General features: G+C 38.8%; 1 protein-coding gene across 3 annotated transcripts in view; it reads left to right on the top strand.

Moving 5' to 3' along the window:
• Positions 1-14,351, top strand: part of BMPR1A (bone morphogenetic protein receptor type 1A) — a 168,618-nt gene extending 154,267 nt beyond the window's left edge. For 2 of the 3 annotated variants that reach the window (XM_025397203.1, XM_025397204.1), the window contains 5 exons: positions 3,844-4,036; positions 5,882-6,179; positions 8,188-8,363; positions 10,030-10,160; positions 10,248-14,351. In XM_025397203.1, coding sequence (XP_025252988.1) covers positions 3,844-4,036; positions 5,882-6,179; positions 8,188-8,363; positions 10,030-10,160; positions 10,248-10,373 — 924 coding nt within the window. In that variant the 3' untranslated portion in view covers positions 10,374-14,351. Of the gene's footprint in view, positions 1-3,843; positions 4,037-5,881; positions 6,180-8,187; positions 8,500-10,029; positions 10,161-10,247 lie in introns of those variants that run through there. The other variant, XM_025397205.1, reaches the window with a different exon arrangement.
• Positions 14,352-16,273: the final 1,922 nt, after the last annotated feature.

Genomic DNA, 16,273 nt, shown 5'->3' with positions numbered 1-16,273 from the left:
TACCAGATGCACCACCACGCCTGGCTATTTTTTTGTTTTTTGTTTTTTTGGAGGGATGGGGTTTTGCCATGTTGACCAGGCTGGTCTCGAACTCCTGGCCTCAAGTGATCCTCCCACCTTGGCTCCTAAAGTGCTGGGATTACAGGCGTGAACCACCGCACCCACTCTGATCTCTAATTTTAAAATTCATCTTATTAAATAACTCTAATTGAATTGGAAAGGTAAAAGTAAAACTGCCTTCATATGCAGACAACATGATTGTTTATGTAGAAAATCTCAAGAATGATACAACTACTGCAGCCAGTATATGACTTTATCAGGTTGCCGAATACAGAGTCATTGTACAAATATCATTGAATTTATATGCACTAGCAACAAACAATTAAGAAATTATAAAAACAGTATTTAAAATAGCATCAAAAACCATGAAATATTTAGAATAAGCCTAACAATTTATGCAAGACCTGCACACTGAAAATTATAAAACATTGCTGAAAGAAATTAATAAAGCCCTAAATAAGTGGAGATGTTTATAAATCTGAGGACTCAGTATTAAGATTTCAGTTTTCCTCAAATTGGTGTGTAATTTCATTTGAATCCAAATGAAAATCAGAGCAAATTTTTATAGAAATTGATGTATATTCTAACATTTATATGGAAATGCAAAGGACTGGAAGAGCCAAAACAATTTTGAAGTAGAAGAACAAAGAGGAATCACTACCTGATTTCTGGATTTACTGTAAAGCTCAATAATGATCACAATTTGGTACTGGTGTAAGGATAGATGTATCGATGAATGGAACAGATTATGGAGTTTAGAAAGGAACATGCACTTAATACGGTTAATTGATTTAAAAAAAAAAAAGGTGCCCAAGTAATTCAGTTGGAAAAAGGCAATCCATTTAACAGATGGTGCAGGAAAAATCGGGAATCCATTTACCAAAAAGTTAATCTCAGCCCTTACCTCCTCACTCTGTATACAAAATTAACTTGAAATGTAGCATAGTCCTAAATGTAAAAGTTGAAGTATAAAACCTCTAAAAGAAAATGTCCAAAGGAGTTATTGTGACCTTGGGCAGACTTCTCAGTACATAAAAAGCACAAATCATTTTTTTTAATGATAAATCAGGCTTTATCAAAATTTAAACCTTCTGCTATTTAGAAGACAATGTTAAGAAAATGAGAAGACAAGTCACAGATTGGCAAAACAGATCTGATACAGGGTGTTTGTGCAAAATATATAAAGAACTTTTGCAACTCAATAAGACAACCTAATTTTTTAAAAAAATGGCCAGAAGATTTGAACAGACACTTCCCCAGAGAAGATAAAAGAATGGCACACAAGCACATGAAAAGATGTTCAGCGTCAACAGGGATATACAAATTAAACGCAGTAAGATACTACTACACATCCACTAGTATAGCTAAGACTGACAATATTAAGTGGTGACAAAGATGTAGATCAACTAGAAATCTCATACATTGCTGATTGGAATGCAAAATGGTATAGCTATTTTGAAAAACAGTTTGACAATTGTCTGGAAAGTTAAGGGTATACTTTCTGTACAATGAAGCAATCCTTCTGCTAATTATTTACCCAAGAGGTATGAAAATTTGTCCACACCAGAGGCCTGAATGTGAATGTTGATAGCAGTTTTATTTATAATAGACATAAACTGGAAACAACCCCAAAGCTCATTAATTGGTAAATGAATAAACAAATGCTGGTACATTCATACAGTGGAATACTACTCATCAGTAAAAAGGAACAACTTCTAACACCTGTAGCAGTAACAGTGGGTGAATTTCAGAAGTATTTTATGCTACATGAAGGAAGTCAGACACAAAAGGCTACACTCCTGCCTCAGCCTCCCAAGTAGTTGGGATTAAGGCATGCGCCACCACACCCAGCTAATTTTTGTATTTTTTTTTTTTAGTAGAGGCGGGGTTTTACCATGTTGGCCAGGCTGGTCTTGAACTCCTGACTTCAGGTGATCCACCCGCCTTGGCCTCCCAAAGTGCTGGGATTACAGGCATGAGCCACCACGCCCAGCCAAAAAGTGAAAATTTTTTTACGTGATTAAAATGTTCTGTATTTTAATTGTGGTATTGGTGATTACATGATATAGATTTGTCAAAGGCTTGTTGCACTTTTCCCAAAAAGGGTACATTTTATGTAAATTATAAAATCTTGACTTAAAAACTTACAGGCTGAGGCAGGTGGATCACTTGAGGTCAGGAGTTCGAAACCAGTCTGGCTAACATGGTGAAACCCCATCTCTACTAAAAATACAAAAATTAGCTGGACGTGGTGGCAGATGCCTATAATCCCAGCTACTCGGGAGGCTGAGGCAGGTAATCGCTTGAACTGGGGAGGCAGAGGTTGCAGTGAGCTGAGATTGGCTGCTGCACTCCAGCCTGGGCAACGGAGCGAGACTCTGTCTCAAAAAAAACAACAAAATTTACAAAAGGATTCTATAATAAATGATACATAAAGTCACTTTAACTTTGCACTAAATCTAGTTCATTTTAGAAGCATTTCCAACTTGGAACATAATGTTCTTTTTAATGTAGAATGATCACTAATGCTTCTGAAAATGAAAGATAACAATCCATATACATCTTTTATTTAACATATATGAAAGTACTTCTGATATTGTCCCAAATAAATACCTGTATTCTGTGAGCAGGGGATGGATTTCAAGCAAATATATACGTAAATAAGAATAAAGTTATGATTGTGTGAAGTGCAGCAACTGAGAGGTTTTGTGTGCTATGAAGGTGTTTAAGTGAGAAAATAGCACTCTAAGTAAAGGGAACTGGACATTCAAAAAGACCCAGAGACAGGAATAAGCTTGAGTGAATTCTAAAAGTTGACATAAATCAAACAGGAGGTTTGTGGGTGGGTGGTCACAGCGAATAATGGGGCCAAGCCAGATCTTGCAGGGTCTTATAGATGGGATTTTTAAGATCTTTAACTGTCATTTGGACTTTGCTGCATAATAAACCATCCCAAAACTTAGTGCCGTGAAGCAACAAACATTATTTCTCATTCTGTGAGTCTGCGGAGCAGTTCATTTGTTGGACTTGCTCAGCTAGAGCTAGGTGGTATAGTTCACACGCATGGCCAACCGTTCATGCTGCCATTATTTGTTGTTCACAGGGTTACCAAAGCAGCAGGACCCCAGTCCACAAACATTTGTCAGGTCTTTGCTTGCATCACGTTCGCTGTTGTTCTTTTATCCAAAGCAGGTCATATGGCCTAAGCCCTGAGTCTGCGGGCCAGGAGTACCCCATGGCTGTGTGTACTGGGAGGGGAATTATTATGACGATTTTTGCCATTAGCCACACTGAATAACCTGTTTATAATTTCAGAATACATTGTAAATTGTTTCATACTTTAAAGTACATTATGACTGAGCATGGTGGCTCACACCTGTAATCCCAGCATTTTGGGAGGCTGAGGTGGGCGGATCACCTGAGGTCAGGAGTTCAAGACCAGCCTGGTTAACATGGCTAAACCCCATCTTTACTAAAAATACAAAAAAATTAGCTGGATGTGGTGGCGGGTGCCTGTCATTCCAGCTACTTGGGAGGCTGAGGCAGGAGAATCACTTGAAACTAGAAAGTGAAGGTTACAGTGAGCCGAGATCGGGCCACTGCATTCCAGCCTGGGCGATAGAGCGAGATTCCATCCAAAAAAACAAAAAAAAAGTACATTATACGTTTTTAACTGGAGCTGGTTGGGTATACTATGCTTTTTGATGAGATGGACTATCCCTTTGCCAGTCTTAATGGGTTTCTTTCATCAAGAGCTCAAACCTTTTACTTTTTTCTGTAAAGGTTCAGCGAACTATTGCCAAACAGATTCAGATGGTCCGGCAAGTTGGTAAAGGCCGATATGGAGAAGTATGGATGGGTAAATGGCGTGGTGAAAAAGTGGCGGTGAAAGTATTCTTTACCACTGAAGAAGCCAGCTGGTTTCGAGAAACAGAAATCTACCAAACTGTGCTAATGCGCCATGAAAACATACTTGGTGGGTACACACTGATTCAGTCAATTTCACGTTTGACAAGGCTAGTGGGGGTGCAGGTGGAAGCCTCTATATATGCTTTGAAAACATGCGAGTTCAACTATATACACTTGTCTAAAGGAAACCCAGTAGAATACATGGTTTAAATATAACATAGTCTGGAATGCCAACCAAGCTGTTTCTTTACTAACCAGCTGAAGAAACAGCAGTGAGCTTCAAATGGAAAATAATACTAGTTTATTGGACTTACTCCCATAGTAATGAAAACCCAGTCTTTCATAGATAATTTAAGCAGTGATTTAGGGTAACATATGCCTTTTCCCTTTCATAAGCCCAACAGCCCAACATGCAGTTTCATTGTATGTTCTGTGTTTAATGTGTGTTTCCCCCCATCTCCACATTTACACAATAATAGCAAAGTAATTTAGGTATGAGCTGGTCAGTCAGGTGCATAAGGCGATCTGGCTATCCTGAGTTTTCTTTTCCCTTCACCTCCTGTTTTCCTCCCTTTAATTTGTAGAGGGCATAGCACATTGCCAAGCAGGCAATTGTATTAGTTTCCTAGGGCTGCTGTATCAATTACCACAAACTGGGTGGCTTCAACCTCCAAAATGTATTCACTCACAGTTTTCAAGGCTAGAAGTTTAAAACCAAGGTGTTGGCAGAGCTGTTGTGTCTCTGAAGACTCTAGGGGAGGAGCCTTCCTTGCCTCTTCTGGCTACCGGTGGTTGCCAGGAATTTTTGGTGTTCCTTGGCTTATTATAGACAACACTCTGGTCTCCGTTTCTGTCATCAAGTGGCCTTCTCCCTGGGTGTCTGGGTCCACATTTCCACCTTATAACATCACCAGTCATTGAATTCGGGCCCACCCTAATCCTGTATGAGTTATCTTAACTTGATTACATCTGCAAAGACCCTCTTTCCAAATAAGGTCACATTTATAGGTGACATGGATTTTAGACATGAATTTTGTGGGGGACCACTGTTCAGCTTAGTACATAGCACTCACTGACCTTTTTCTGGAGGGACGACGGTAGGAGAGAAAGGAAAAGAGCAGGACTGTGGACCTGGCAGTCAACGAACCAGACTGAAAAGGCAGCTGTGATGAGTCACTGACGGGCAAATGGGAGTTGGCTTAATTAGGAGCTAACTCTTAGTTGGCCATTCTTAATTTTATTAAAGTGTCCACTTTTTGCTTTGAAATTGAGAGCCTTTTCCACTAGAGAATCATGTAGGTTGATAATATTCTCCAGGTTATTTGTATAATACGTGATCTTTTTCTTTTCTTTTTTTTTGTTTGTTTGTTTTTTTGAGACAGAGTCTCATTCTGTCGCCCAGGCTGGAGTGCAGTGGCGCCATCTCAAGTCACTGCAACCTCTGCCTCCAGGTTCAAGTGATTCTCCTGCCTCAACGTCCAGAGTAGCTGGGACTACAGACACGTGCCACCATGCCCGGCTAATTTTTGTATTTTTAGTAGAGACGGGTTTTCGCCATGTTGGCCAGGCTGGTCTCGAGCTCCTGACCTCAAGTGATCCACCTGCCTCGGCCTCCCAAAGTGCTAGGATTACAGGTGTGAGCCACCGCACCTGGCATATGTGATCTTTTTCTTAATCATATTATCACTTTGATGATTATTAAGATTATAATAAATTTATTGTAGAAGTACAGTTATATGTGTAAATGTAGAAATAAAATTTTTAGTAACACATTCATGATTTGGTGTCAGGCAAATTAAAGTTTCACTATCTGCACATGATACCTAAGTTTTTCTCAGTATCTAGAATGAGCATTACTTCTCCCTAGCCATCTCTGATAATGACTAACCTTTTAAACTCATCAACTGGACAGGTTTCATAGCGGCAGACATTAAAGGTACAGGTTCCTGGACTCAGCTCTATTTGATTACTGATTACCATGAAAATGGATCTCTCTATGACTTCCTGAAATGTGCTACACTGGACACCAGAGCCCTGCTCAAATTGGCTTATTCGGCTGCCTGTGGTCTGTGCCACCTGCACACAGAAATTTATGGCACCCAAGGAAAGCCCGCAATTGCTCATCGAGACCTAAAGAGCAAAAACATCCTCATCAAGAAAAATGGGAGTTGCTGTATTGCTGACCTGGGCCTTGCTGTTAAATTCAACAGGTTAGTGGTTCTTTGCCCCACTCTTTTGAAATTTTTTTAATCTCCAAAAGATATTTCCCTATTTGTCTTCAAGATAATGGAATTCTAAAACTGTACACGTGCTAGTTTTTAGTAACATAAATATATAATTGGGGGGATTTTGTTCTTTTTACAAAAATTCTGTGCTACTCCTCCTATACATAATTCTTGATATATTTTTGGGGAGGGGGGTTTGTTTGAGACAGTGTCTCACTCCGTTGCCCAGGCTGGAATACAGTAGTATGATCATAGCTTACTGCAGCGTCGACCTCATGGGCTCAAGCAATCCTCCCACCTCAGCTTCCTGAGTAGCTAGGACTACAGGCGTGCACTGCCACACCCAGCTAATGTTTTTATTTTTGTAGAGATGGGGTCTCACTGTGTTGCCTAGGCTGATCTCAAACTCCTAAGCTCAAGTGAGCCTCCCAAAGTGCTGGGATAACAGGTGTGAGCCACCACGCCCAGCCGGATTTCCTTTGTTATATATAGTCTTAGCCATCCTTCCATTTCAGCTGATGTAAATCTACCTCATTCTTTTTTATAGATGCAGAGTTTTCTTTATCTGGAGGTACTGTAGTTTATTCTTAAGACCCAACTGATGAACATTAAAGGTGTCTTCAGTTGATTAGTAAAAAGGTTTTAATGAACATTGTTGTATTTTATCCATATGTTATATATTGGATCCTTGTGCACTTGTACAAGCATTTCTTCATGATGGATTCCTAGAGAAGGGCCTGCTGAGGCAGTGAGTTTATACATATTAAACTATGGTATGTTGCATATTATTTCTTTTAGGAGTGTGCCTTAGTTTACACACCCATAAGCAGTAGAGATAAGGATGTCATTTTTCTATCACCACTTGATAGTGTCAGTATTTTAAAACAAATGCAAGTGTTAGAAATTACAAATTTTTAGAAAACCTTTGAAACCATTTTAATCTCGTAATTCTAGAATGGAGTGGCTGCGTTACACTTCAGAATTCATTTTAGGCTGTAACATAAAAGTTCCAGTCTTTAAAACAACTGTAAGGGACATTTAAATCTGTTGCAGTGTTGTGAGTCAGTGTAGTATTTGTTGGCTCAGATATTTATCAGATGCTATAAGAAAATACAGTGCATATATTGATCACTACTTTAGAGTAATTATTACTAATTGTCAGTATGATCATGTAAACATTGCTAACAACAGAACTATGTTGATTGGACCCATAAAGAAGAAAATGTAATTCTATGTCACAAAGCCTTAGTGTATCATATGAGAGTGGTAAAAGCAAACGATTCCTCTTCTATTTTCATATTCACCACTTCTCAGACATAATTATCTACTGTCTTTTTTTTTTTTAAGACAGAGTCTCACTCTGTTGCCTAGGCTAGAGTGCAGTGGCATGGTCTCGTCTCACTGCAGTCTCCACCTCCCAGGTTCAAGTAATTTTCGTGCTTCAGCCTTCCAAGTAGCTGGAATTATAGTCAAGTGCACACCACTCCTGGTTAACTTTTGTATTTTTAGTAGAGGCGGTGTTTCACCACGTCGGCCAGGCTGATCTCAAACACCTGACCTCAGGTGATCAGCCCTCCTTGGCCTCCCAAAGTGCTGAGATTACAGGCATGAGCAACCGTGCCTGGCCTTACTTTATCTTATATTCAGTGTTGTCCTCTTTCTTAGACACCAAACTTATTTAGTGACAAAACCTGACGTGAATGGATGTGAGGTATGTATTGCCCTTATCCAGTTGAGTAGGACTATCGGACTTAGTGTTTTGCTGCAGACACAGTACTGAGTACTGAGTTTGATTAAGAGTGCTGCCCCAACTCTACTGAGGATGTCATGTAGTATGTAGCATATATTTAAAGAAAAATCTGAAAAATGCTAAATTCCACAATACATCTGGCCCCAAGGAGAAAAAGAAGCTTTTATAAAATAGGACAAAAATGCAAGATAAACTATTTTATTCTTAGCCCTCAACTTGGACATTGGCTTTCTTTTGTTTCAGTGACACAAATGAAGTTGACGTGCCCTTGAATACCAGGGTGGGCACCAAACGCTACATGGCTCCAGAAGTGCTGGACGAAAGCCTGAATAAAAACCACTTCCAGCCCTACATCATGGCTGACATCTACAGCTTCGGCCTGATCATTTGGGAGATGGCTCGTCGTTGTATCACAGGAGGTAGGAGTTTGAGTAGTTTCTGATTATGTTTATTTACCCATCATTTTAAAAATAACGGCTCCGGTTATATAACTTTTTATTTTTTAATTTTTGTGGGCATATAGTAGGTGTATATATTATTGGATAAGGAGCTATTTTGGTACAGACATGCTGTGTGTAATAATCACATCTTGGAGAATTGGATATCTGTCCCTTCAGACATTTATCCTTTGTTTCACCAACCAATTATAGTCCTTGAGTTACTTTTAAGTGTACAATTAAATTATTATTAACTGTAGTCCCCCCGTTGTGCTATCAAATACCAGGTCTTATTCATTTTTCTATTTTGTTTCTACTCATTAAACATCCCCCTGGCCCCCTGCTACCCTTCCCAACCTCTGGTAACCATCCTTCTGTTCTCTGTCTCCATGAGTTCAGTTGTTTTGATTTTTAGATCTCACAAGTAAGAACATGTGAAGTTTGTCTTTCTGTGCCTGGCTTATTTTACTTAATGACCTCCAGTTCCTCCATGTTATTTCAGAAGACAGAATCTCATTCTTTTTTCTGGCTGAATAATACTCCGTTGTGTATAGGTGCCACATTTTCTTGATCTGTTCATCTGTTGATGGTCACTTAGGTTGCTTCCACATCTTGGCTATTGTGAACGGTGCTGCAGCAAACATGTGGGTGCAGATATCTCTTTGGTTAGCTGATTTCCTTTCTTTTGGGTATACACCTAGGAGTGCAATTGCTGGCAGTTACGTAATTTAGATGTCACATACGTCAGAGTCCCCAAGACTGCCCCCAGGTTGTGCGATTTCACTTGAAGGACCACAGGACTCGGCATGTGGTTGTCCCAATGGCTAACATTTATCCCAGTGAAAGGATACAAATCAAAATCAGCCAAGTTTTAGCAAACCAGGCGAGGCTTCCCAGAGTCCTGTCCCAGTGGAGTCAGGGTGTGCTTCATTCCTCCTACGAGTTGTGACAACACATACAAAGTGTTCTCGTGCAGGGAAGCTCCTTAGAGACTTGGCGCCCAGAGATTTTACTGGAGGCTGGTCACATAGGCATCCTCTGCCTGGCATGTAGCAGAATTCCAGCAGGAAAGCAGATGTGCAGTACGCACCACATTGTTTGCACAAGCAGCCCAGGAGTGGTGAGTCACCCTCACCGTTTCCGGGAGGTTTGATATCCATGTAGGGAACTGTTTACCATTCATGTATCCAGGCACTGGCCAAGGCCAAACCTTGCAAGCCGCCTTTCCTAAGAGAAGGTCTCAGGCCTGCTGTGTGAACCCTTATCTGCACCTCATAAGTCTTTCTACTGCAGAGCAAACTGAAAAAATAATAAATCTATTCATTAGTAGGAACAACCGTGTGAGTAAATAATTATACTTGAGGGTAAATGGCTGGTTTCGCCTTGCTTATATTTTGTAAGGAAGATTGGTATGCCCTTTGTTGATGGACTCTGTCACAGTTGTGATGACATCCCTGGTGGAGGTAGAGGACGTAGTTGGACATAAATAAGAGAAAAACATACATCTGCTATTAAGAGTGAATCATCATGTCTGTATTTTTTCTTGTGTAAGAATCCGTTTTAGTTCCATAGGTTAGCAAAAGATGCTTAATAGATTGGTATATTTTGTCCAGCAACTGTTTTTGTGCTCATGTTTTCTCCCTTACAGGGATCGTGGAAGAGTACCAATTGCCATATTACAACATGGTACCGAGTGATCCGTCATACGAAGATATGCGTGAGGTTGTGTGTGTCAAACGTTTGCGGCCAATTGTGTCTAATCGGTGGAACAGTGATGAAGTGAGTGGAACTCAGTCCCCTGAAGAAGTGATTGGTAAACGCCACGAAAGATATTCTCTGCTCACTAAACATCTCTTTACTTTTCAGTGTCTACGAGCAGTTTTGAAGCTAATGTCAGAATGCTGGGCCCACAATCCAGCCTCCAGACTCACAGCGTTGAGAATTAAGAAGACGCTTGCCAAGATGGTTGAATCCCAAGATGTAAAAATCTGACGGTGTAACCATCGGAGGAGAAACTCTAGACTGCAAGACTGTTTTTACCCATGGCATGGGTGGAATTAGAGTGGAATAAGGATGTTAACTTGGTTCTCAGACTCTTTCTTCACTACGTGTTCACAGGCTGCTAATATTAAACGTTTCAGTACTCTTATTAGAATACAAGCTGGGAACTTCTAAACACTTAATTCTTTATATATGGACAGCTTTATTTTAAATGTGGTTTTTGATGCCTTTTTTTAAATGGGTTTTTATGAACTGCATCAAGACTTCAATCCTGATTAGTGTCTCCAGTCAAGCTCTGGGTACTGAATTGCCTGTTCATAAAACGGTGCTTTCTGTGAAAGCCTTAAGAAGATAAATGAGTGCAGCAGAGATGGAGAAATAGACTTTGCCTTCTACCTGAGACATTCAGTTCGTTTGTATTCTACCTTTGTAAAACAGCCTATAAATGATGATGTGTTTGGGATACTGCTTAGTTTATGATAGTTTGTCCTGCCTTCCTTAATGTGTGTGTGTGTCCATGCACATGCACGCCAGGATTCCTCTGCTGCCATTTGAATTAGAAGAAAATAATTTATATGCATGCACAGGAAGATATTGGTGGCCGGTGGTTTTGTGCTTTAAAAATGCAATATCTGACCAAGATTCGCCAATCTCATATAAGCCATTTACCTTGCAAGTGAGATAGCTTCCCCACCAGCTTTATTTTTTAACATGAAAGCTGATACCAAGGCCAAAAGAAGTTTAAAGCATCTGTAAATTTGGACTGTTTTCCTTCTACCACCATTTTTTTTGTGGTTATTATTTTTGTCATGGAAAGCATCCTCTCCAAAGTTGGAGCTTCTAATGCCATGAACCATGCTTACAAAGAAAGCACTTCTTATTGAAGTGAATTCCTGCATTTGATAGCAATGTAAGTGCCTATAACCGTGTTCTGTATTCTTTATTCTCAGTAACTTTTAAAAGGGAAGTTATTTATATTTTGTGTATAATGTGCTTTATTTGCAAATCATCCACTCCTTTACAACCATACTTTATATATGTACATACATTCATACTGTAGAAACCAGCTCATGTGTACCTCACATCCTATCCTTAAGGGAAGAAATGTTATAAAGTAGAACTAAATATGAATTTTCAGAATTAATGCATTCAAAGTAATATATCAAATCCAGGACTTTGTTAACTTCAGGCAAAAACTTCATTAGGGTAATATCATCTCAATTTTTTCAAATGAAAGGATTCTTTAATTAGAAATTTATATGTCAGAGCTGTTATAAATTTATCAACTGTTAAATATGTTTTGGACATCGACATCATTTGAGATTTTTGGTTTTTTGATTTCTGTTCCCTAACTTGTGAAGACAATGAAAAATCAGGCAGAAATATTTAGTATCTAGTCAGTATCTGTAGCTACACTGTATAACTGTTCTTCAATAAAATGGTACATATTTTATAGATGCCTTGTTATCTCAAGAAATCTGATTTACATAAACTTATACTTCTTTAATGCCTTTTAAATATTAATCTCCTATTCTGAGCAAACAACTCATGAGTACATCAAGTGAGATAGTTTTATTTGATTATAACAAAATAAATGTGATTATGTCACAACATTGTCAAAAAGGTTTAAATTAAACAGGAGAAAATCAGCATATGTCCACCCATTACCAAAATGTGACTATCATTTAAGGTTAAAACTTACAAATTTGTCTACACATCAAATTTCACAAATTTGAAACTTGCCTTAACCATTTTGATTAATAAGTTTCATCTACCATAATTAAAGTCTGAAGTTTTCATCAAGATAAGTAAATTTGCATATGGATAATACCCAATAACTTGCTTTTTCAGAATTTTTCCCCATATGTATACTGAGAAATACAAATATTTTAATCTGAGTTGCCATATGATATGATCGCACTTAGAACACCCAATTTACTTAACCTTGGTTTACTTTTGACTTGATACCATAAATCTTTAAAATCATTTGTCGTGTTAATAAAATATGTAAAGACAGGCAAAGTTTATTCTTGGAAATGTTCAAATGGTATGTGGAAGCAAAAAATTACAGCCAGTATATGAGACCACTATTACGGTTTTTTAAAATTAACTTGGTCTAGTAAAAGTGGTATCAAGAGTTAATCTTAGAAACTTGTTCAGTAAAAACATTTTCTAGTATAACATATTCTTTAAAAAGCAAATGCTGCCATCTTTGGAATCTTAATCTAAAAATGTGGCCAGGCGCGGTGCCTCACGCCTGTAATCCCAGCACTTTGGGAGGCTGAGGTGGGCGGATCACAAGGTCAGGAGTTCAAGACCAGCCTGGCCAACTTGGTGAAACCCCATCTCTACTAAAAATACAAAACTCAGCTGGGCATGGTGGCGGGTGCCTGTAATCCTAGCTGCGTGGGAGGCTGAAGCAGGAGAATCGCTTGAAACCAGAAGGCAGAGGTTGCAGTGAGCCAAGATGGTGCCACTGCACTCCAGCCTGGGCAAAAGAGTATAAACTCCATCTCAAACAAACAAGCAAGTAAATAACAAAAAACAAAAATTTTGCATTCAACTTAGTTTTCGTCTCTCCTTTCCACTCTTATTCTTAAATCTGAAGCTCATCGAGTAAGTGAAATATTTAAAGAATATGATAGACCAGCAAGAAGAAGTATTATGTAGTACCATAGTTAGTAAATTTGTAAAACCTTGGAAGCTATTATTTGGTCCCACTTGCAATTTAATGTTTTTAAATGTGTAGCTTCATTTAGATATCTATAAGTAATTAAAATATAAAAGCAAACAAAAAACCTAAACTACCTGACTATGAACAGGAAAAGTTAACCCTCAGAGAGAGTTATCCTTGTGAATTCTCTTTATGCTGGCAAATAGCTCTAGGATTAAAGGCACATTAGGGTTTCCTTCAGTTTGTTTATTCTAAGCTTTTACTGTGTTTCATAATGAACAAGTTTCTGATGTACAAAACTTGAATCCGATTTCTTTGGAAATATTTTCACAAAGTTATTTTAATCAATATTTTACATTGCCTTTCCAGTGTCCAGAAGTGTTTCTAAACTTTGAAAGTGACCTATAGTTTTTTAAAAGTATGTTTTCCTAGAATGTGCCAAATTTTGATTTACTCACTCTAACAATCAATACTTTTCTTGAGATGCTTTGTTCTGTTTAGAACAAAAATGCACTATAGTTTTTAAAGGATCATGCATCTTTGAGTTGGCCCAAGATCAAATTTGATATTGAATAATTTATTCCAGGGCAGCTTTCATAAACACACTTCATAGATGTTGTTTTGAAATGTTTCTAAGTATCTAAAATCCTTTCAACGGCAGAAATGATTTTTATTTTAACAAAAAGATTATGATGGCCCTCGTAGTGTTTAAAAGTGGTCATATTTATTACTGACTTGAGTCAGGTGTTAAAATAGCAGTGCCACAGCTCGTCTCTTGCCTAAGTGCTATTGTGAGAGTCACAGTGGAAACTGCAGGGAGGAGACGTGTTCCTAAGAACCAAAATCCAGGGCAGCAGCCTGTGAAGCCACGTGTAATGATGGTCCCATAAGGAAAGTGTGGGAATATGGCTTTTGCAAAGGATTAACTATTGTAATTTTAGCTTATGCTCTGTATTCTGTTTTCTATGGAATTATTTAAGCCCTTTTAGTGACCTTTGTCCTGGCCCATTTAAAAACTAAAATGTAGTATATATTGTATAAAATGAAAATATCATTATTGCTTCATTAGGGAAAACTGTACATAGGCATTGAAAAAAGGGTAAAAGCAAGCAGTTTTATCAGGCAATTGTAAAACACCAAAAATATAGATTTGTCTTTGATATGTAACACACTAAATGTATTTTGTACAGCATCTGGTTTAAAAGGTGCCTTATTAAGTTTACCGTTACTTGCTTTGTTCTATATACAGATTATGTCCAATGTATCATTTTGAAGTAAATAACCTTATTTTAGTACACTTTAGTAATGTTTTTTGTGATGCTACACTCAGACGGTATTGTGCATCAGAAGTCATCTGTTGAGATTTTGTAACATATAAGTTACTGTACATACATATGTTCCTGAGATGTGCACTTCAGCTACCAGAAACCCAGTATGGAGCACAGGTAGGTACACGCTTGCCTTGTGGAGATAGAGAACTTCTAAACCTATCACAATGCAGGGGTTTTACTTTAAAAAACAAGACAAAACCTTGTTTTCTTTTTTTGAGACGGAGTTTTGCTCTTGTTGCCCAGGCTGGAGTGCAATGGCATGATCTCAGCTCACTGCAATGTTTGCCTCCCGGGTTCAAGCAATTCTCCTGCCTCAGCCTCCCAAGTAGCTGGAACTACAGATGTTTGCCACCATGCCTGGCTAATTTTTTTGTATTTTTAGTAGAGACAGGGTTTCACCATGTTGGCGAGGCTGGTCTCAAACTCCTGACCTCAGGTGGCCCACTTGCCTTGGCCTCCCAAAGTGCTGAGATTACAGGCATGAGCCACTGTGCCTGGCCAAAACATGTTCTGATTATGGAAATGTACTCATGGCAGAAAATTTGGGAAATAACAGGCAAGAACAAAGCAGATTCACACAAAATTCTATTGCCAGACATTACCAATATGTACATTTGAGTGTTTCTTTTCAATCTTTTTTTCTTTTTTTGAGAGAGAGTCTTGCTCTCTCACCTAGGCTGGAGTGCAGTAGTGCGATCTCGGCTCAATGCAACCTCTGCCTCCTGGGTTCAAGCGATTCTCCTGCCTCAGCCTCCCAAGTAGCCGGGATTACAGGTGCATACCACCAAGCCTGGCTAATTTTTGTATTTTAGTAGAGATGCGGTTTCACTATGTTGGCCAGGCTGGTCTCGAACTCCTGACCTCAAGTGATCTGCCTACCTCAGCCTCCCAAAGTGCCAGGATTACAGGAGTGAGCACCGCACCTGGCCTTACTCTTTTTTTATGTGGCATTGTTTTTGTAATATTAGGATCCTAGTATGCCATTAAATAGCCATTGAGAACTTTTTTAAATGACTGCACAATATTCGACCAGGTAGATGGAGAAATTTCTGTGCTCAATCCCCTATTGAATATTTGGATTATTCTCGTTTTGAAAAATAAATACTGAACATCTTTATACATAAATCTTTATTTTCTTATATTACATTTCTGAAAATGGGACTAGTGAATGTGAACTTTTAAAAGATCCTTTGTTTAAGGTGGAAAAAGTCTAAGATTCTTGGAAAACATTGCCATATTGCTGCTCACAAAGCTTTTCATTTTCATTCCTGCTAGCAGTTCATGAGCTTAGAGTGATGGGATGCATTTACCTGACCTTCAGATGCTCCTCCTGCAATGGGAATTGAATCCTTGGATGGCTTTCCTCCTGCTGTGCAATACTGTCTTGTCTTCCCCCCTGCCCTGAGTCCCACTGCCAGTCAGGGCTGTTTTCAGGTGTATGTGAACTCATCCCAGCAGTATGCCTTCTGCTGCCTTTTCCTAGGGAACTGAACATGTTAAATCACAGACAATATGTGGCACTGGTTAATGTTCCTCAAAAGAAATGCGTGTTTGGAGATAGCGTGTTACAGATTGCTCACGGGAGTCTCTGTTCAGTGTCGTTGTAAGGTAGTTTCTCAGAATAATCGCGGGCGCTCTGATGCAGCCTGGTAAAGAAGACTCGGTGATTTTTGGGGCCTGCAAATGCTTGCTAGCTTTCCTTCTGTCTGTGGAAACACTGTATAAATGTATTCATTTCTCCTTTCCAGCAATCTGTTAGTCTCACTGCTCCACTCCAAGTTTCTTTAATATTATTAATAGAACAGACATTAAGAAACAGAATTGTCTAATCCTTGTTCTTCCAAAATAGATTTAATCCTTGTAGAGAGTTTCAAGCAGACACTAAG

The sequence above is a fragment of the Theropithecus gelada genome, chromosome 9, assembly GCF_003255815.1.
Source record: "Theropithecus gelada isolate Dixy chromosome 9, Tgel_1.0, whole genome shotgun sequence".
NCBI lineage: Eukaryota > Metazoa > Chordata > Mammalia > Primates > Cercopithecidae > Theropithecus > Theropithecus gelada.
The sequence above is the reverse complement of the archived record's forward strand: the minus strand, read 5'-3'. Positions and strand labels throughout refer to the sequence as shown.